The sequence below is a fragment of the Piliocolobus tephrosceles genome, chromosome 20 (assembly GCF_002776525.5).
Source record: "Piliocolobus tephrosceles isolate RC106 chromosome 20, ASM277652v3, whole genome shotgun sequence".
NCBI lineage: Eukaryota > Metazoa > Chordata > Mammalia > Primates > Cercopithecidae > Piliocolobus > Piliocolobus tephrosceles.
The window spans coordinates 22,009,221-22,031,748 of NC_045453.1; the positions used below are offsets into that span (position 1 = coordinate 22,009,221).

General features: G+C 47.1%; 1 protein-coding gene across 1 annotated transcript in view; it reads right to left on the bottom strand.

Moving 5' to 3' along the window:
• Positions 1-5,620: 5,620 nt before the first annotated feature.
• The window catches only part of KCNB1 (potassium voltage-gated channel subfamily B member 1), a 112,323-nt gene continuing 95,415 nt past the window's right edge, over positions 5,621-22,528 (bottom strand). Inside the window, exon 2 of the mRNA XM_023184172.1 lies at positions 5,621-8,649. Within this exon, the coding sequence (XP_023039940.1) occupies positions 6,640-8,649 (2,010 nt within the window). The 3' untranslated portion in view covers positions 5,621-6,639. The remainder of the gene's footprint in view (positions 8,650-22,528) is intronic.

The following is a 22,528-nucleotide window of genomic DNA, read 5'->3' on the forward strand; positions in this document are numbered from 1 at the left end:
AAGGGAGCTCACTGTCCACCATGGCATTGAGTTCCATGGTTAGACAACCCAGCCTATTAGGAGTGCTTCCTTAATTTGAGCTGAAATTGACCCCATCCCTTTCATACAATAGAAATTTTCAGAGAACTTGCATATAGCCAGTTGGCAGCTAAGTGGTTTTTTTTCTTCAGATGCACTGCCCCACTCCACCCCATCCCGGCCAGCCTTTAGGAGATCTTTTCAGGATCTTTGGAGGGAGGAACAGAGAATTAGGTTTATAAGTGAAGATGAGGGTTCCTTCGATTAATGGAGCCCCACCCAAATTCAAGTTGGCATTTGGGGAAGTTCAGGAGAAATTCTAGGTTAAGACAAAATCAGGGAGAGCGGATGGAAATGCAAACTATATAACTTCTTTCTTGATGAAAACAGCAACAGCCATAGGCAACAGTGTTTGTTCATCTGGGCATCAAACCCAGGAAACTACTGGCAGACATTTTTTTTGTTGTTGTTTTTGTTGCTCTTGTGCAAAGGAAAAAAAAATCTTGTCTGTTTTATTTGACTCTGGTTCAAACCAGACTATCAGAGGTTTTTGGGGTGGGAGAACTCTGATCAGGGTCATAGTCCGGAATAATACAATTCATATTTGAGTTGGCTTCCTCTTGGCAGTTATCCGATGGGATGGCTCACTGCCATCTGAGGGTCCCAATTTGGCTCAAATTTCTGATTCTAGGCAGAGCCCTGAGCCCTGCAGCTGACAGTGAGGTGGGTGGGATACCAAAACCTAAGCGAATGCAAGTTGGAGATTATTTGGGCTTTCTTCATCTTCCTGTGTGAGTTGACGGATGGAGAATTACTTTCTGCTGAAGATCCTGCCTAGTGAGATGTCCCCCGCCTACCCAGGGCTGAAAACTGCCTCGTGGAATTAATTATCAGGACAGTCCAAAACTCCCCCAGGCATGGATAGGTGGAAGCTGGAAAACTGCCCCTGTCCTTGCCACACACCTCCTGCTCTATGGAGCCAGGCAGCTGGCAAGGGAAGGGGAGATGAGCTAGCAGAGTCGGGGACATCTCTTCTCAGGGTTTGGCTGCAAGGGTGTCTGGCCACTGTTTTTTGGTGAAGCTGTTAGAAATGGATTGAAATGGGCTGGGTGTGGTGGTGACTCACAACTGTAATCCCAGCACTTTGGGAGGCTGAGGCAGGCGGATCACCTGAGGTCAGGAGTTCAAACCAGCCTGGCCAACATGGAGAAACTCTGTCTCTACCGAAAATACAAAAATTAGCTGGGTGTGGTGGTGCGCTCCTGTAATCCCAACTGCTCAGGAGGCTGAGACATGAGAATCACTTGAACCTGGGTGGAGGAGGTTGCAGTGAGCTGAGATCGTGCCATTGCACTGCAGCCTGGGCAACACAGCAAGACTTTGTCTCAAAATAATAATAATAGTAATAATAATAATAATATAAAAATAAAAAATAAACAGATTGAAACAAGGAACTGACAAACAAGTCGGTGAGATCTGAGGCCCAGCATGTTCTTGTGAGGTTCATAAGAACCTGAAAAAGCTCTGACCTTCAGATCTGATTGATGTTACAGGCTGACAGGGTGCTGGACATGGGAGCAGCCCAGCCAGGAGGGACTCACATGTGTTCTGGATCTCAGAAATGTCAGTGATGAGTTTGCTTGCATGAGATTTTTGGTTCCCCAGAGAGGATGAGAAAACTCAGTCCCTTCAGATCCCTAAAGGGGTGTGGGATATAAGCGAAACCAGCCCACATCCCATCCTGATTTTGAGGGCCATCTGTAGCTCCGCTTCCCTGGGTCTCATTCCTGCATTCATGCCCTGGATTCTTAAGAACAACGAATAGGAGAAACACACAGAACTGAATGAGGAAAGTCACAGCATTGACAGACTCCAGGCCTAGTGTCAAGAAATGCCTACACAAGGAAGTCAGACCCCAAAGTCTTTCCCCACCCTCAAGAAATCAGAATCAAAAGGAAGAAAACCCACACAGCCCAAGGGACAGTGGTAGGAACTGCAAAAGACCAGAAAACATCAGCTACGATAATGACCAACAATGAAACTCCTAAGATATTGTTCTGTATTACAAAAGAAGAAATTAGACTCAATTGCCCTATTATAAATTTGCTAAAAATACATATATATATATTTTATCTGAACAGAAAAATAGACTACTCTGAGATGCGTGGACATTCTATGACATAGTCGCGCATCAGATACTTCTAGAGCCAGAAAAATGGCAACAGAAAATGCAGAGGTAACTCTTATTTCTGGGTGTAGCCAGGACTGGTTTGGGTTGCCTGGGCTGAGCGACATGAAAGCATTTAGATGCTGTCCTATAAGCAGTGATAGGTGAGGAAACATCAACTCAGGACTGGAAGCTTTCCATTGTCCTGCCGGGGTCTCAGGGGAGCCCCTTTTCCCTCCTTCCCACTCTGCAGCTACAAAAAAAGTCCTTTCCCAAAGAAGCACGTCCGGAGGCTTTTTGCCTTGCTGTCTTTTGAGTCAAAGTTACTTGAATTGAGGCTGAAAAAAGCCTGGGGTATTGTTACTTGAGATTAGTTGGTAGAGAAATAACAGGAGAGAGATTAGCAATAGAGACCTGGCTTTAGTGGCCCTTGTCCATGGTGAATTTTAAATATCCCCTTGTCCATGGAACTAGACACTCCAGCTGGGACTGGAGCAAGACAGAAATATACAATAGTTACAAATATCAACAATACATTACAGTTTTACAGAGGAGAATACTGTTTTGTTTTTCTCCTTAGAAACATGGATCTTATTAGGAGAAAGGGCAGAGACGAGGCTACAGTTACCAAGACACATGGAGAAGCTGGGAGTCAGTTTGAAAAAGTTTGTGTCACCAGCAGTTTTCAGGGGCAAGCTGGGTGGGTTAAAAGAAATGGCCTCCTCAGGATTTTGTCGTTTTTCCTTCTTACTCTTCTTCCTTCTTGATCCCCAGTCCTTTGGAGAAAGGGACTTCACGGGAACAAATGTTCTCTCCTCCTTTTATCTTTCCCCTTGAAGTGTGCTTAAGATAGAATTCCTAAAGAAGGCACTGAGAAATCTACTGCACCAAAGTCCTGTTGGTTTCTTTTACCCAAAGATAAAAAGGTGAATATACTGTCTCCTCCAAAGCTTCCCCACCTCTCTCACCGCCGATGGCAGACTCTCCCCCGTGTGATTGGGACACATAGCTACCTGGTCCCTAGCCCTTTCTGATAATGGTGGAAGTTGGAACGCAAGTTCAGCTGGGTTCTTGATGAGTTTCAGTGAATTCGCCAAACTGACCAGCATCCATTCGCCGCGTCCAGCCCCTAGTTCGCTAGTTTGGGTTGACTTGTTTCTTTCTGCTCTCATTGGTTCAGGAATGAATGGGAAATGGACCAGCAAGTTAAAGCAGGATTTGCCTTCAGACCATTGCTTTCCTCTTCTCTGTCAAGACCTTTCTATCAAGTGAACTTCTCAGTGAAGACTCTTAGGTAGATTCCCCAGTGCGTGTGTATTCACACATGTAGGTACAGGTGGGGTGGATGCATATTAAAATTTGGATATGTTCTTTTTTAGCATGTGGATGGGCTGGGAAAACTTATAATACTCTATTTCGAATTGAGCACAGAATAAAAGCTATACTCCCCCAATACATACACACGCAAGTAAAAGGAAAAAAAAAAACCCAAAAACCCAATTGAACCCAAATGGAATACTTTCTAAGGCATAGTATATGCTGCATTTCAATTATTCTGTTTCTATAAGAACTCTATAGGACTCTGGCTATGAAGCCTGAAAAGGTAGGTTCTTAATGATACTTCTGAATTCGTCCTTCAAAAGTGACTCAATAAAATGCTACTTTAAGGTCAGACAAAATACACAAGGAAGGAAGGGCCAGGTCCTACATGACCACAGAAGGCAGAAAGGGCCTTTGGTTACAAGGAGAGTTGCACCAATTGGTTTTCATTTAAAAAACAAAAAAACAAAAAAAAACAAAGAAAATAATTTTCAATCTGTACACTTCTCATCTGCTTCAACCAACAAATGAAATGCCTTGACTGGAAGAAGGGGTGATAAGTTCCTTCTCAATATATATGGCTATATTGAAACATGTTCACTTTCCTGATATGTAAAATAGACTATATTATCATTATTATTAATTTTTACAGATAGCATCAGCTCTAAAAATATCTGAATTGGAAATCACAACTATTTACTTTTATCAAAAAGCATTTGTTTTTTTCCCTGAATTTTCACATTTGTGCTGAAGGTGGACATTAATGGTGATGAAAACAAAGAAGAGACATGTGAGATGGTTGGCGGAGAACTGTCCCACAGTCGTTCCTCAAGAGGCCCCCAGCTCAGACTGCATGTTCAGCAAAGTGTTCTGGGAGTGCTGCTTCCTCTGCCTGGCACAGGACGCCCTCACACTCTCCCTGCCCCTAAGTCCCTTTGTAGTTGCTGCGTGAATACTCTGAAGATACCTAGGAAGAGTGATGTTCTTGTTTTCTTTGTTAATGCAGCAAAGAACAGGGCTGCACCCTCTTGGGGGGATCCACAGTCTCTGGAGATGCTGAGAAGTGTTATGAATTGGGTTTGTATACAGCAGAGAAGACGTATTTTTAAGGGTGGTGGAATGATCCCATCTCATCATACGTGTGGCAGGTGGCTCAACCTTATGCCTTATGTATGAAGGGCAGGCAGAACAGCTCCATGATATTTGTGTACTGAGAGGTGAATCATGCCATTGTACTAACAGGCAGACCAGCAACAGGTGATATTGAGACTTAAGACTAGGTGAACCAATACTATATCTTTCTTCCATTGGGAAGACATATGCCTGTTACTGTACTGAGGATAAGCAGAACTACACTATTGTACTTGGGACATCATCCATCAATATTACATTAAGAGAACAACATTGTTCCATTGTACTACAGACAGGCAGACCAATAACATGTCATCTTTACTGACAGGTGAGCCAACACTATAGCATTGTATTCATCAGTGGTTCAACCCAATGCCACTGTACTGAGGAACGGCCAACAACACCATGCTGTTGGACTAAAAGCAGGCAGGACAATGCCAGGTCATCAAACTAGGACAGGAAAACCAACACCAAGAAATACACCAGAACCACTCAGGATGCACACAAATACTTATTGCTTTTGTCTGTACTGGCTGCATCGATGGCTGCAGGAAGGAGAGTTGAGCTTTTAGTACAGACAGTGACACTGAAAAACCAATAGCTGGTTGACAAGAAAGAGAACAAAGTAAAACACCCAGTGTCCAACTGTCACTGCGTCCTTTTGAGATGTGCATGTCTCCTGTATACTCGACTTCATGAGAGGCCCCACCCAAGGGGCAAGAACCCCTCCTGACCCATGAGGGTTAAGGGAAGGCTTCAGAGGGGCGGGGAAGGAGCCCACAGACTTTGATATGGCAGACAGTAATACCAGCACAATATTACCCACGGTGGCCAGAAACAGGCAGGTAGCAACAATCCAACTACAGTCCCAACAATTGGCCCATGGGAAATAGTGCTTGTTTTAAAGTGCAAGATGTTGACACTGTCCCTGGCAGAACCTATTTTTGAAAAACATAAAGTGCTTTTTATTTTAACTTTTTTTTTAACTTGAAAACCACAGAAAACAAAACAGAATTTCTATTATAGTAGGTACTTTCCTTGCTGCAGCAGGAATTATTCAGTCTGAACTGGGCATTTCAATGCGGGGTATTTTTTTCCTTTCATTTTTGCAAGTAAAAAAAATCATATTTTTATACTGTTCTTCAGTAACACACAGTCTCTTTGAATAAACTATTTCTTTTGCATATTTGACACTTGCATATCTTTTGAGTCTACACTAGTGATGTAAAGAAAGCGTGTTCCTCCTCCAACCCTAAAGCAATGCTCTGAGTTCATGCTGTTGGCTGGGTTCCCACCTTCTGAACCCTTCCCAGATTGCCAGGGGGCAATTAGAATTGAGTACAAGTGGTGCAACTCACCCTGATGGTATCTCAAAATAAAATCTCAGGTACTACGGAATACTGAAGTCAATGAAGACATTTGAGTAAGGGTTTTGAGCTGGGATCGTGGCTTATGGCGCAGAGACTTCCCCGTGACCAATCATTCCCTGTAGCTGTCTAACAGTGGAATCCATCCAGGAGGTGATGGACAGGTGTTCCTAGGGGTGGCCGGGCAACATTCAATACCAAATTGGTCAACCCACTCTTTCAACACCAGCCGCTTGTTCCAGCATCCTTCTCCAGCTGAAGCCAGGAGGATTGGAAATGTTGCCCTCCAAGGCTGAGGTGGAAAGCCATGAGAGAAGAATGGGGAGTATGTGGCCTCAGTCCTGTCTAAAGTGGTGGTAGTGGTGGCTGTGAGTTACACTCATGTCATCTCCCAAAAAGGGCAATAGAGTTGTTACAAGGAGGTGCTGTGCCCTATGGCTTGGCCAACTTCATGCTGATGGACCTGTCATGGCTCTCAAGGTCTTAGGGAGCCTTCTCTGGAGTCTCTCTTCTCTCTGAGGGCTTTACAGGGCCTTTCTGTTCCAGAGTTCATGCAGAAAAGCTCTGTGGCAGGTAAGCTGGACAGCTCTCCTCTTTGGACCTCACCCAAAAGTCTCTCCTCCAAGGTGGGGCAGTTCAGATGCTCTGGTCTCGTGTGCTTCCATGGGCTCCTCCCCCTGGCAACACACGGACGTCAGGGGAGATGTGGTTTTCAAGTTTACACTTTTCCTGACCACTGGGGCCTTTTCCAGTCAATGCTTCTGTGGAGTAAATACAGTTCTGCCTTAAGAACTTAGGGGAGGTGGGTAAAGGGGAGCTTTCAAAGTGGTTTTTCTCCGATCTTGTCCCTGTGCTGAACTTCGGACTGGTGCTCCCAGGGAGGCTTTTGGGGGGGCTGGAATCCACACTGTAGAGCAGCTGCCCCTCATCATCTGTGTCTGCGTCAATGTACTGGTGGACACCCGCCTCAAAGTTGAACGCTATTGCTGTGTGTTTCTCAGGAGACCGGGGGGGTGTCTTAGCACTTGCTGTGGTGTAGATGGAGGACTCTGGGCTCAGCACAGCCTTGTCCAAAAGTGTGGCACACTCCAGTCCAGCGACAGCAGCTGCAGCACTCCCCCGGTTCCTAAGAGGGTCGTGGTACATCCCTAGAACGGGGAGGAGTGGACTGGGGTCGCCCTCCATGAAGTTGACTTTAAGTCCTCGGAGCTTCAAAGGGTTGTTATTTTTCATGGAACTCTTGGGGCTCTCAATGAAGAAACTAGAGTGCTGGCTGGCATCAGGGCTGGGGTTGGCCTCCACGAACCTACCACCACTGGTACCCAGAGCTCCCCGCCAGCCTACTTCTGGGGCTGTGCTGCCCCCAGTCTTGCTGGGGAGTGATGTCAAAGGGCTGTGGGAGAATCTTGTGGCCTCAGGGAAGTCTGTGGCACAGCTAATGAAGCTATCAATACTCGACATACTTCGCATGTCGATGACCCCTTCTGTGCGAGTGGGCAGAGGGGCTACGGGGCTAGGGATACTCTCCATTTCAAGTTCTTCCTTTGGTTTGCTCTGTGCTGCTGACTCCTTGGTATTGAGGATGGGTTGGGATTGGGTCTTGGCCATCTTATTGTACATGTCTTCCAACTGCTGAACGTTCAGGTGCTGAGGACTAGAAGATGATCTGGCTTTTTCAGGGGATCCCTGCTCCTTAGTTTCAAAGGACTTACTTGAGCTGGTTTCAGACAGTGTTCTCTTTGTCCATTTCCATTTGTTAGGAGACAAGTGGTTATCTTGTACTTTGTCTTTCTTACCCATATTCTCCCCATTTTTCTCAACCACAATGTCCATCATCTCAATGCTCCGGGCAAAAGCATCCTTCATGTTCATGGATACGATGCTGCCATTCCTCTTGGCTCTCTCCAGAGCCTCTCGCCGTTTGATTGCTTTCTCCTGTCTCTTCTGCTCCTTATAGAACTCAGAGAAGTTATTGACGATGATGGGGATGGGAAGAGCAATTACCAGGACTCCTGCGATGCAGCAGAGTCCCCCAACAATTTTCCCCAGGAGAGTCTTGGGGTAGATGTCTCCATACCCAACAGTAGTCATGGTGATGGTGGCCCACCAGAAAGAGGCTGGGATGCTTTTGAACTTGGTGTCGTCCTCATCCTTCTCAGCAAAGAATACAAGGCTGGAGAAGATCATAATGCCCATGGCGAGGAAGAGGATGAGCAAGCCCAATTCATTGTAGCTCCTCCGCAAAGTGAAGCCCAGGGACTGGAGGCCAGTGGAGTGGCGTGCAAGCTTAAGGATGCGGAGAATTCGCATGATGCGGAAGATCTGGACCACGCGGCGGACATTCTGGAATTGCAGCACGCTCTTGTTGGATTCAGTGAGGAAAATGGTGACATAGTACGGCAGAATGGCCAACAAGTCAATGGCATTGAGTGGGCCCTTGAAGAACTTCCACTTCTTGGGCGAGGAGAGGAACCGCAGCAGGTACTCCATAGTGAACCATGCGATGCACACAGCCTCCACGTGGGCCAGCTGGGGGTTGTCTGTGGACTGGCCGAATTCATCGAGGCTCTGTAGCTCAGGCAGCGTGTTGAGGGACAGGGCAATGGTGGAGAGGACGATGAACATGATGGAAATTATGGCAAGGATCTGTGAGGAGAAGAGAGTGGGATTTAGTTATCAACCACCTCACGGGATGATCATCATAACACCCTGGATCTACAGGGCACTCCTCAATGTTCAAGAGCATTTTCACATCTCACTAGTCATTTAATGAGCCAAAAAGAGAATTTGTTGTAATCCATTTATTGTCCAGATGTGGAAACCAAGGCCCAGAGAAATGAAATGTTTTAAAGCTATCAGCAAGCCCAGGGTTCAAACATACTTTTTCAGATAGTAACCATTTTATGGGCCCTGAAACACTGCATTCTCTGTTGCAACGACTTGACTCTGTAGCTGTAGCATAAAAGCAGCCTTGGATAATACATAAATGAATGGGCATAGCTGTGTTTCAATAAAACTTTATTTACAAAAACAGACAGTAGACCGAATTTGGCCTGTGAACCATGATTTGCTGACTTCTGATCTAGACCAGTGGCTCACACTGGGTGGGGAACTACCTTCACGGAGATGATACTAATGGTAATAGCTATCCTTGATTGAGTGTTCGTTGTGTGCTAGGCACTTTCCATGAAATAGCTCATTTCATTCTTATAATAACCCTGTTCAGTGCTATTAGCTCCGTTGAAGAGATGCGGACACTTGGGTTTCCACAGCTAGTAAGTGGAAGGGCCAGCATTTTAACTCAGGTCTGGGTGACCCAAGAACATGAGCTCTTAAGGCTGTGTTAAAAATCAGATGTGGCTGGGTATGGTGCCTCATATCTGTAATCCCAGCACTTTGGGAGGCCTAGGCAGGAGAATCATTTGAGGCCAGGAGTTCGAGTCTAGCCTGGGCAACATAGTGAGATCCTGTCTCTATAAAAGAACAAAAGGAAAAAAAAAATCAGATGAAAGCTAACCTTTTGCTGGAAAAATGCCTAGACATTCAAGATTTTGCAGGTAATTCCTAGGGAGGCACAGACATTCTGTGCCAATGTTAACTCTTAACTGGAACTACGTGCTTTTGAGGGCTAAAGACCTTGACTTAGCTACCTTCGAGTGCCCTGGATCAAGAAGAGGGCTTGGCCCAGAGAAAGGGCTCAATGGATATATGTTGAAATTAATGGAATCTAGGCCAGTCTACAGACTGTGCAGAAAAGCAAACAGATGTAATCAATTTCTCTGAGGGTCTTTTTTTTTTTTTTTTTCCCAAAAATACAAATCCAATCACACTACTCCTTTGCTTAATAAATCTCCAGGGCTCCTCATGAAAAAATCCAACCCCCTAAACCTGTCTATTGGGTCCCCTATACCTGTCTTACTTTTGTAGGTTTTTCCCTTTCTCTTCCTCTGACCCTGCTAAGTGGGAACGGGGGGGGGGGGGGGGGGCTGGTCACCATGGTTGTATTATTTGATCCTGGCTGCCACTGATTAGAGCACAAAGTTTGGATAAAAAATCCAGGCGGAGCCAATCTGTACACTGGGGCTTAGCCAACCTACCTTTGAGAAACTGGAGCTCAGGAACCCAGGCAGTGAGTGGGTTACAGGAGGGTGAGTCCCTGAATTAAATGTTAAGTAGAATCTAGGCTTGACTCAGCTTCATGATAAGCCCAATCCTTAAGCAACTGTCTCCCAAATGTAGGGGACAGAGATGCCATAAAAAACATTAAAGAAAGCTGTACCTTAGCCTAGGCATTGGTGGCTTACATTTGTAATCCCAACACTTTGGGAGGCTAAGGTGGGGGGATTGCTTGAGCCCAGGAGTTTGAGACCAGCCTTGTCAACACAGTGAGACCCTGTCTCTACAAAAAATAAAACATCTGCTGGATGTGTTGGCACATGTCTATAGTTCCAGCTACTTGGAAGGCTGGGGCAGGAGAATCTCTTGAGCCCAAGGAGGTTGAGGCTGTGGTGAGCCATGACCACACCACTGCACTCCAGCCTGGGTGACAGAGAGAGAAACCCTGTCTCAAAAGAAAACAAAAGAAAAAGGAATAAAAAGAAAGAAACAAAATTAGCCGGGCATAGTGGCCGCACCTGTATTCCCAGCTACTTGGGAGGTGAGGCAGGAGAATCGCTTGAACCTGGGAGGCAGAGGTTGCAGTGAGCTGAGATCGCACCACTGCACTCCAGCCTGGGCGACAGAGTGAGACTCCATCTCAAAAAACAAACAAACAAACAAGCAAACAAACAAACAAACGAAACAAAAGAAAAAGACAAAGAAAGCTGAACCTTTAAGAAAAGCCAGAGAATGAAGGGAAGGTGCAGATGAAGGAGGAGTGGGGACCACAGGAGGGCCATAGCAGGGTGCAGAGGGCAGCAGTTAAGAGCTGAGGCACTGGTGTCAGCCTGTTTGAGGTTCAAGCCTCAGCTCTCTGCCATTTCCTTACATTAAGCAGGTTATTTAACCTCTCTAAGCCCCAGTTTCCTTATCTAGAAAATGGGCTGATAACAGTATCTACCTCAGAGAACTGCTGTGAAGATGAAATGTGTTAGCACAGGCAAAATACTAGGACAGCTTCCAGCAGCACATGGTGAGTGTCTAATAGATGCCAGCTGTCATCACAGGGGAAATCTCAGCCCACATCACCCCATCCACTCAGATCACCCAGCCTTGGGGTGACCCAGTCTCGGTCTTTGCCTGCTGTCCTTGTTCTGAGACTGTCTGCTGTATCCTGTAAGTCAACCCAATGCTGCATGGGTGAGTGTGAGGGGTTTCTGGCCCTGCAATGAATCCCCAGTAAGGACACATGGTTGTCAAGTCCTTCTCATTTTGACTCTGACCCGTCTCTCTGGCCACTCCTGCCATGGGTTCTCAAAATTCACACTCCTCTAGTCACACGCTATCATCAGTCAATTCTGTATGTCTAAGCTTCTTGCTCGCTGTCTGGTGAATTCCAATCCATCTTTTCAAATCCAGCCCACGTGACTCCTTCTCTCTGGAGTTCTCCCTGCTTTCCCCAGGCAGGGTTGACTGCTCCATCCTTGGGTTTCCTCATCATTTTACCACACCTTGGGGAAACTTACCATTCATATCCCATCACAGGTGTGTGCGTGTGTGTGCATGCGTGTGTATGTGTGCGTGTGTGTGAGTGCACGTGACTGAGTGTGCTTATTGCTGCTCAGAATCGGTCAGCACTGACAGGATGGGGATGGGTTCTGAGGTTTATCTGTGGGCCCCCAGCACCTAACCCAGGGTGAGACACCTAACAGGCGCTCCCCAAGTATTTGTCGGCTGTTGCTCAAGTTCATGGAGCTAGAAGTACAAGGGTCAGGACCAGAATTCAGTTGTTGTTGTTGTTTTAAGAGACAGTGTCTTTCTCTGTTGCCCAAGCAAGAGTACAATGGTTTGATCATAGCTTACTGCAGCCTCAAACTCCCATGCTCAAGCAATTCTCCCACCTCAGCCTCCCAAGTAGCTAGGACTACAGGAGAGTACAAGCAAGCCCAACTAATTTTTAACTTTTTTTGTAATGATGGGGTCTCACTTTGTTGACCAGACTGGTCTTGAACTCCTGGGCTCAAACTATCCTCCTGCCTTGGCCTCCCAAAGCACTGGGATTACAGGTGTGAGCCACTGCACTGGCCTGGGAAATATTTCTTGGTCATCTACTCTGCGTGAGGCACTAGGCTGGACACTGGGGATGCCACAGGGGGCAAGAAAGTGCTGGTGCCCTGATGGGCCAGCTCTGAAGATGAAAGGGAATGTTCCGAGGTGTGGTGCCTCCCCAGCCTCAGGGGTTCTATAACTTCTGATTTTGTTTTCTGTAGTTAAGTCTGACACATCCTATGTTTGAAAAAATAGGTTTTGAGTTTCTTGAATTGCACCCATTGAAAAAGAAAGATTCTGTAATATTTTATAAAATGAAATGTTTGAGGCCGGGTGCGGTGGCTCATATCTATGATCCCAGCACTTTGGGAGGCTGAGACAGGTGGATCACCTGAGGTCAGGAGTTCAAGACCAGCCTGGCCAACATGGTGAAACCCCATTTCTACTAAAAATACAAAAAATTAGCCAGCCATGGTGGCAGGCGGCTGTAATCCCAGCTACTCGGGAGGCTGAGGCAGGAAAATTGCTTGAACCCGGGAGGTGGGGGTGGCGGTGAGCCAAGATCATGCCATTGCACTTCAGCCTGGGCAACAAGAGCGAAACTCTGGCTCAAAAATAAAATAAATAAAATAAAATGTTTGATATATACAAAAGTAGACCTAATTTATATGTAATTTATGAACCATAATCAAACGAACACCTAGAACCCACCACCCAAATGGAGAGACAGAGCAGGCAGCAGTAACACTGACACTTCCTTTGTGTCCTTCCCACCTCCAGAGATAACCTCTGTGTGCAGTTTTTCATCCCTTGGTTTCTCTGTATGATTTTCAATAAGAATGTATGGGTCCCTAAGTTGTCATTTTGTTGTGTTATTATTATTTTTTTTTTAAGAGATAGAATCTTGCTCTGTGGCCCAGGCTGGAGTGCAGTGGTGCAATCACAGCTCGAATGCCTAGGCTCAAACGATCCTCCTGCCTTAGCCTCCCAGGAAACTTGTACTACAGGCACATGCTACCATGCCTGGCTATACTGTGTAGAGATGGGGTCTTACTATGTTGCCCAGGCTGGTCTTGAACTCCTGGCCTCAATCAATCCTCCCACCAGGGCCCACAAAGTGCTAGGATTACAAGTGTGAGCCACCGCTCCTGGACTTCCCTCAGTTTTGACCCTATACTGTATGTATTTTGCTACTCGTATCACTCTTTCCTTAATGGTAAAAACAAAAAATCAAAAAAGCCCACTCACCTTCTTTGTTTCATTTTAGCTTTATTCTAAGAAATAATATGCAAAATTGCTGATTTTTCATGCCAGGGCTATATGTATTAAATATTCACCAAAATAAATATGTGATTGTTGGAATGACATCTTGGCAGCACACTTTTTTTTTTTTTTTGAGACGGAGTCTCGCTGTGTCGCCCAGGCTGGAGTGCAGTGGCCGGATCTCAGCTCACTGCGAGCTCCGCCTCCCGGGTTCCCGCCATTCTCCTGCCTCAGCCTCCCGAGGAGCTGGGACTACAGGCGCCCGCCACCTCGCCCGGCTAGTTTTTCGTATTTTTTTTAGTAGAGACGGGGTTTCACTGTGTTAGCCAGGATGGTCTCGATCTCCTGACCTCGTGATCCGCCCGTCTCGGCCTCCCAAAGTGCTGGGATTACAGGCTTGAGCCACCGCGCCCGGCCGACAGCACACTTTTTAGCGCTCCTGTGTTGAGGTGAGGAGTGTGGGTCCTGGAGTTGAAATTCTAGGTCTTGCCATTCATTGGTGGGATGACCTTGGGCATCCAAATGTTCACTGCCTCAGTTTCCTTATTTGTAAAATGAGGACATACTAGTGGTTTTTAAGGGGATGATTTTTACTCCTAGGGGACACTTGGCAATTTTGGCAGAAATTTTTGGTCATTACAACTGGTGGGAGGGGTGCTCCTGACATCTTGGGGGTGGAGGTCTGGGATGTCACTAAATGCCCTACAATGCACAGGACAGCCCCCATGGCAAAGAATGATCCAGCCTGAAATGCCATCAGTACTGAGGTTGAGAAACTCTGGGACATGCCAATAGTCAGCCCCTCACAATTGTGGAGTTGGGGACACGGACTGGGTCAGAGTGGGCAGTCAGTGGGCTTTGGGCTGAGCCCTACAGAAAGCTGCTCTTGTCTGGTGACTTCTGGCAGGAGGGCGCCTGCACAGGGAGGAATGGATTCCCGGGGAGTCTGTTCCTTTAAGAGCTGGGAGGTCCTATTTTCCCCCAGAGGCTAGCAGGGAAAGCCTGCTTTGGTTTCTAACCCCCAGACAACTCCAGGGAAGGCCCACATAATTGATGTTCTGCTGACAGATGCATGAATTATGCACCCAGCTATTGTACAGACCTAAGGCAGGCACCCACTTTGTACTGAGACTGCCCTCCCTCTCCCCACCCCTCAGCCCAAGGAGGCCTAGGAAACGAGCAAAGCAGGGGCAGGGGCCCTACTGGACCCCAAGGTGTGGGGGTAGCGGGGAGTGCCTGCTGCTCAGGGTTGGGTTGGGAGGTTCGAAGCACACCTGGCGTCTGTCTGTGTGAATGTGCATCACACAGCATGTGCGGCAATGCAGTGTGGGGGGTCTCCCCTGACCCACTCCTCCTGGCCCCCCCGTGAGACTTTTTTCTTTTCCAGACTCAATGAGGCCCTTAGAGTTAGGGCCACACTTCCTGCCTGGGGAACTTCCCAACGTGAGTTAAGCCCTCTGTGCCTCAGTTTCCCCATCTGTAAGATGGGGATCATTGCAAGACTGCAGTGAGAATTCAATGAACTCACAATGCCCTTAGCTAGTGGCACAGTTACTTTAAACTTTAATAGTATTTATTTCTTCACATTTCTTTACATTTATTTATAAGCTGATTTTGGACTTGAGTTTGAGTCCCAGGGCTATTAATCCCCAGCTGTGTGGCTTTGGACAAGTCACTCCCCGTCTCTGAGCCTCTGTTTCCTTTTCTCTAAAATGAAGATGAAGGTAACTGAGCACTTACCACCTAAAAGCCACCTAATATATAATGTTATTAAACTATTATTCAGGGCAAGGCATGGTGGCTCACGCCTGTAATCCTAGCACTTTGGGAGGCTGAGATGGGCAGATCACCTGAGGTCAGGAATTCGTGACCAGTCTGGCCAACATGGTGAAACCCATCTCTACTAACTATACAAAAATTAGCCAGGTGTGGGGGCGTCTTTAATCCCAGCTATTTGGGAGGCTGAGGCAGGAGAATCACTTGAACCCAGGAAGCGGAGGCTGCAGTGAGCTGAGATTGAGCCACTGCACTCCAGCCTGGGTGACAAGAGGGAAACTCCGTCTCAAATAAATAATTATTCGGATAATTTATGGTCAACCCCACCCCTAACCTCTTACTGGTTGCTTTTGGAACCAGGAGTAGGTGTATAGACCCCAGTGACTGCCTAAGGCAGCGTGCATCCTCTAAACAGCTTGTGGACCCAGATGGACTGTGTTGATTTGGTTTCTGGGATAAGCCCCAGGAGTGGGGAACTGGCCACCACCTGGGAGTCCTCCCGGCCCCAGCTCAGGCCTGGACAGGCCTCTGCTTTTCTGGGATCTGAGCCCAGTTGGGCTTGGCAGAACTCCAGGAACCCGGGGAGCAGAGGCAGGAGCCAGTACCAGAGACTGGGAGGCTGTCCTCAAATTCCCTGTGAAGAAGTTCTGGATCCTGGAGCCTACCTGTCTACACCAAATGGGAGAGGGGGCTTTGGTCCTCTGGGGGAAAAGACTGGCAGGTGGGGATCCCCAGGGTGGAATCCAGGAGTGCTGGAGCCAGGCCCTCCTCATCCTAATTGTCGACTCTGGTGGTTGATCACAGAGAGGCCTACGGACTGTTTATCGTGGCCTCTGCACACTTCCCTGCTGTTCCAGGAATGTGGATGAGGCACAGACTGTCCCTGCAGAAAAGGGCTCAAGCTCCCCGCTGGGAAGATGAGGAAACTCAAGCAGAGAACGGAAGAGACTTGCCCACAGTCACACAGCCCATTGCGGTCAATACTTTTCAGTAACACTAGAAGATTTGGCAAGCTGGAAGCTGCACCTAGTGTTTAGGGCTTGCAAATTGCTCTTCATAAATATGCAGGTTTATAGCTGCAGTATTCATAATAGCCCCACAGTGGAAACAACCCAAATGTCCATCAACTGATAAGTGGATAAACAAAATGCAGCTATCCATACAATGGAATATTCTTCATCCATAAAAAGGAATGAAGTGCTGATATTTGCTACAACACAGATGAACCATGAAAACATTATGATAAGTGAGAGAAGTCAGACACAAAAAGCCACTTATATGATTCCACTTATATGAAATGTCCAGAGAAAGCAAATCTATGACCTACAGAAAGTAGGTCAGTGGTTGCCAGGGTGGGGGATAGGGATTAACAGTTAATGAGCATAAAGGATCTCATTGGGATGAAAATATTCTAAAAACTGATTTAGGGCAAAGGCTGAACAACTTGGTAAAATTTAATAAAAATTATCAAATTGTACGCTGGAAATGGGTGCGCATTGTATAATATGTAAAGTAAAGCCTCAATAAAGTTATATAAAAAGTTGCTTTCCATAAAGAGAAGCCCATTGCTTTTCTTTTTTTTTGAGACAGAGTCTTGCTCTGTCACCCAGGCTGGAGTGCAGTGTCGTCATCTCGACTCACTGCAACCTCCGCCTCCCGGGTTCAAGCGATTCTTGTGCCTCAGCCTCCTGAGTGACTGGGATTACAGGTCACCATGTCCAGATAATCTTTGCATTTTTAACAGAGATAGGGTTTCATCATGTTAGCCAGGCTGGTCTTAAACTCCTGACCTCAGGTGATCCACCCACCTTGGCCTCTCAAAGTGTTGGGATTACAGGCTTGAGCCACTGTACGAGGCTGTTTTTTCTTTTTTGTTTTGTTTTTGAGACAGTATCTCACTCTGTTGCCCAGGCTGGAGTGCAGGGGTGTGATCTTGGCTCACTGCAGCCTCAACCTCCCTTTTTGTATTTTTTTGTAGAGATGGGGTTTTGCCCCGTTGCCCATGCTGGCCCATTGCTTTCCATCCCCACAACATATGGATAGTTCAAAGGAGAGAATAAGAAGCTGAGCAAGCCACAGAGCTGCTGTAAGCCCTGCAGCGACTCCCCATTCTCTCAGTTAAGTTCCTGTGCATTTAGTTGGCATGTGCTTATTGGGCACTTACTAAGTGCTATGCTAGGGTGCTGCATGAATAAGAAAGAAAATTTCCTAGCCTCACGGAACTGGTAGGGAGAGGCAGACCAAAAAAACCCGAAAATGTAAACCAGGAAAGAGGCAAGGTGATGTCAGATAGTGTTAGGTGCTGTGAGTTATTGAGAAAAGCAAACCAGGGGGATCGATGGAGAAGCGCTAGGGGTGTCCACAGGAGGCCGAGTGGTCAGGGCAGGCCTCTCTTAGGAGGTGTCTGGTTGCTGAGACTTAAAAATGAGTGTGTGTCATTCAAAGATGCGAACAGTCTAGGCAGAAGGCACAGCACGTATGAAAGCCTTGGGTGGGAATAAGCCTGGTATATCAAGCAACCCAAAGAAACTCAGTGTGGCTGGGGCTTCATGAGTGAGAGCGGGAGAGCAGGGTGAGCCTGATGAGATCTGAGGAAGAGATTTGGGTTTTATATTAAGATCACCTTTCTTCTCTCTCCTGACTATTTCCCCTATTCCCACTGTATTCCACACTGAATCCCGGAGAAACCACTTACAGTTGCCAAACTACACCACCATGGGTGCCTGCAGCTCTAGATCTTTGCTGTTCCCTCTGCCTGGAGTACCCTTCCTCCTACTCCAAACCCACTTCTCCTGGCTGCCTATTCAGGCCTCGGCTTTGGGGCCACTTGCCCCAGGGAGCCCTCTCTGGGCCCCCGGTCTGCATTGGGTATATCAGTTCTTTGAGCTCCCACAGCCCCTGCGCATCTCTGATCATAGCCCTGATGCTGCTGAGCTGAAATTGTTTTCTCCTTTCTGTCCCACACTAAAGTGTCAGCTCCATGAGGGCTTGGACTGGGTAGGTCTTGTCCACTGCCATGTCCCCAGCTCCTGAAACAGTGCTTGGTACAGACGGGAGCTTCTTATATAGCTGACAAATGAATGAACACGTGGATAAAGAAAACCGAGGCTCAGAGAATGAAGTGACTTTTCCAGAGTCTCGCAACTTGTAAGCAGTAGTTCCAGACACACAGACTTGAACTCAGGTCTGTGGGTCTCCCCAAGACATTTTCAAGGACATAGGAGGAGGCGGCTGCTGGCCCATCAAACCTTCGGTCCTTTTATGGTGCTTCCGCTTCCCCCAGCTTTAAGTGGGGATTACAGCTGGGGAGTTTTAATTAGAAGGGTCACTGGTGCAGATCCGATTAAGGGGATTGGGAGCAGTCTGATGGGGTTGCCCGCATCCCCTACAGGCAGTGGCTCCTGGCAGAGGATTGGTGAGACATTAGAGTCAGGAGCCTGCAGGGGGCGCTCGTGGGCTCAAAGGGACAGGAATCCTGTGCTTGTACAACAAAGGATGAAGGCAGAGGGCTTTGCCATGAGAAGAAAACAGTCACAAAGATGGAAAGAGGATGCAGGGCCACTGTGGAGGGCGCCCTAGCCCTTATAACCCAGAGGCTTTGCTGCTGGGAAGTTTATTTTTACTCGGTTGACCGAGTTTCAAAATTGGGAGATTTTACATAAAAATCCAGATTTTCAGATTCTTTTGGAAAATTAGATGCTCTGTCTTCACTCAACTTGCATTCCCAGTGGCAACCACTGGCTGGAGCTAAGGAATAGCAACGCCTTGGGACAGGGAACCGGCTGCCCAGTGTGCCACAGGCCCTTCACCTGTTTTGTGATCTGTGTCTGCAGGCAGCTGGGTTTGCAGTCACTGACCCACCTGAGGTGATAATGAAGACAACACCTGCCATAGGGTATGAAGAACTTTCCGGACAAGATCTGCACCGGACTCCACAAACCAGGAACATGGGGGTCACACGTGCTATATCCTGCCCTATCCTGTTTCCCCATACCCAGGAGTCAGGAGTCAGGAGCCTGCGGGGGGCAGGCTAAGAGCTAAGAAGGATGAGTAGGAAGTAACCAGGCAGAGTGAAGAGAAAAGCATTCCAGGCGGAGGGAACAGTGTGGGGAAGGCCCTATGGCAAGAATATAGTGGTTGTGAAGTCTGATCAATTCCAGTTCACCAACATCTGAGCATTCTCTCCACCTGCAGAGTCCCCACCCTCCCGCATCAGGACTTCTTTCTGGCCTCCCCAAAACCACTCTCTGGCCCACTATTGCAAAGACCACTAGCTGTCACCAATATCTATTCTTCCCCTCTTCCATTGTCATAGAATTTTAGCTGAACCCAGGGCTAACCAGATTAAAGACTACATCTCCCAGCTTCCCTTGCAGTTAGATGTGGCCATGTGATTAACATTGGCCAATGGAAGGTGAGCAGAAATAATACAAGCCCTGTCTCCTTTTCCTCCTTCTTGCTGGCTGGGAGGCAGATGTGCTGGGCAGAGCTGGAGCAACTGTCTTGGATCTGAGATGGAAGCGAATCCCAGCGCTAGACTGGCCCTTTACGGAAAAAGTTTGCCAGCTCCTGGTCTATCTCATAACATCCATCTTGTTTAAGTCACTCACTGTATTTTGGGGTCTCATTGTTACAGCCGTTTAGTCTCTCCCTGCCTAACTCTCCAGCCTTCTCTTGTTCCATGCTCCTCTCTGCCCTCTCCTCTCAGGTACATTAACCAGTAACCTTCCTTTGGTCGTTCATAATCTCCACTATCTTCTTGCCACGGGGCCTTTCCCACACTGTTCCCTCTGCCTGGAATGCTTTTCCCTTCACTCTGCCTGGTTACTTCCTACTCATCCTTCTTAGCTCAAGATCACCTGTTCAAGGAAGCCATCCTTGACCTTCCTAACCAAGTCAAATCCCAATCACAGACTCTCATAGTACTATTATCCTTCTCTTCATAACACTGTTCAAGTTGCAATTTTGCAGTAATGTCCACCTCTGCAGACTGTAAGCAGTGTGAGGGCAGGGGTTATATCTGATTTTTCTCTATCTTGAATCCTTAGAGCACATAGTTGGTGCTCAATACATATCTATGCAACAAAGGATCTCATTTCATCCTGATAACAGTCCTACAGGCTGTGCTGTGCCTCCACCTGTTTTATAATTGAGGAAACTGAGGCTTAGAGGAAAAATATCCAGAGGAACACTTAAGAAAATAATAGATGGCCAGGCATGGTGGTGCAGGCCTGTAATCCCAGCACTTTGGGAGGCCGAGGTGGGCAGATCACTTGAGGTCAGGAGTTTGAGACCAGCCTGGCCAACATGGTGAAACCTTGTCTTTACTAAAAATACAAAAATTAGTCAGGTGTGGTGGCACATGCCTGTAATCCCAACTACTCAGGAGGCTGAGGCAGGAGAATCGCTTGAGCCTGGGAGGCAGAGTAGTGAGCCGAGATCATGACACTGCACTCCAGCCTGGGCAACAGAACAAAACTCTGTCAAAAAAAAAAAAAGAAGAAACTAGTAGAGAGAGAGTTTAAATTGATGTTTACTAGACTTTGATGCCCTTCTTTATTTTAAAAAATATATATACTTGGGACCTTTCTTATCCTAGTATCCTGGGGTCTGGTTTTTAACTTATGCCTTCACTTGAACCGTCTCCCTGAGGTAACTGCACTCTTCTTAACAAGCCCTGGGTTGGGCAACCTCTTCCTAACAGGCCAGCCAGGTTCCCATAAGTCTCTCCAAAGGCAGGAATTCTGGGAGGTGGTGATGTCACCATCTCCTGCCCACCTGAGGACAATGGTCTCTGGTGGAGGAGAAGGAGGGACTCAAAACTGATCCCTGCAGAGCGAAGAGAGGATGAGGAGGCTTGTCTCTGGAGGGGAGAAATGCGGGACAGTGTGCTCCCTGCCTGGGTGATTGCCAATTCCCTATATTTGCTGAGGACATGAGCAGTTGAGGGAGGAACTGTCAGTGTTAACTGTGATGAATGGCATGGGTCCATCCCTGTTGTTGAGAGCAACGTATTGAATGAAAAATGAGGAGTGCAGGAAGTGTTAGGCAAGGACAATGTCCCCAGGTTCTGCCGGCCACAAACCAGTTCCCTTGTCCTCTGAGTCTGGCAGGAGGGGAATTGGGGAGGGTAGTCTCTAAGAGCTTGACCAAGGTGGCTGGGGTTGCTAACGGAAGCTAATTATGTGAGTCTGGAGAGATGCTGGGGTTAGGTGCTACGCTGGCTAATGTCAGAATAATGGCTCTGTGAGTGGTCTTTTTTTGAGAATAGCCAGATTTTCTGGTTAATGTCCAATTACTTTCTGAAAGAGACATTTGGGTGGCTTAACAATAGATCTTTCTCATCTATTATGAAATTATAGCAGTTTAGTCTCACTAGAGATCCATATTGAGGTGAAATGGACACGTGGGTAGTCTGGAGACCTACTTTTAATTCTGGCTGGGCATCCTTAGGCAAGTGTCATCACATCTCTGATCTTTCTCATGCAGGATCCACTGAGAGTCTAATGGGTCTCCAGTACAGTTCCTTTCTAGGTGGCAAGGATCTAGTGGCTCTACCATCTCAATAGGTGGCCTCTAGTCTTGCCAAGGAAGAGGAAGGGACAGTGTGGACAAGTCACACTTGCTTTTAAATGCCTGCACCCAAAAGTGATACACATAATTCCCTCCCTCAACAGTGAGGCCTCTGGTCTCTTACTGTGTCCTCCAGGGGGACACAGTAAGTGCTTTGAAACTTACAAAATGCTTTATGACAGGCTAAGGAGATGGTCCCCAGTATGGGTGTGTGCACAATATGATACACTGGAGTGCAGAAGCAAATGACTGGCATTTCTACCCTTTACTATAAAACAAACAAACAAAACAAGAAATCAAGTTTTCCTGATGTTAAGTCCACGAATTAATGTCGGGATCTTTGTTCACTCTGTATGTCAGGCAGACTTGGAGAAAGGAGAAGTGCCCTGGGGGAAGAGTAGGGGTGCTTCAGCTTAGCGGGGTCGACAAGGAAGCCGGCACATTTTTGTCTGATGGCCACAATGCCACGTACGTGTGTCTGGGGTGGACAGACTTCTAGCACTCATGGGTGTCTGGTTCCAGTCTTCTTCCTGGGCATAATGTCTATTTCCTCGAGGCAGTGGGGCGGAGGTATCTGGTTCTGCATGGGCTCTGTGTGGTACTGGCAGAGGCATTTAAGAGTGGGTGTGAGTTCTTCACACACAAACTTTGATGGGTAAAGTCAAGAGATTGTGGATTTGTTCATTATTGTAGCACAATCTATCATCTTCTCACTAATTCATCTGGTTGAGTCAGGTTACAGATTCTATTCTCTGACTTTAAGCTA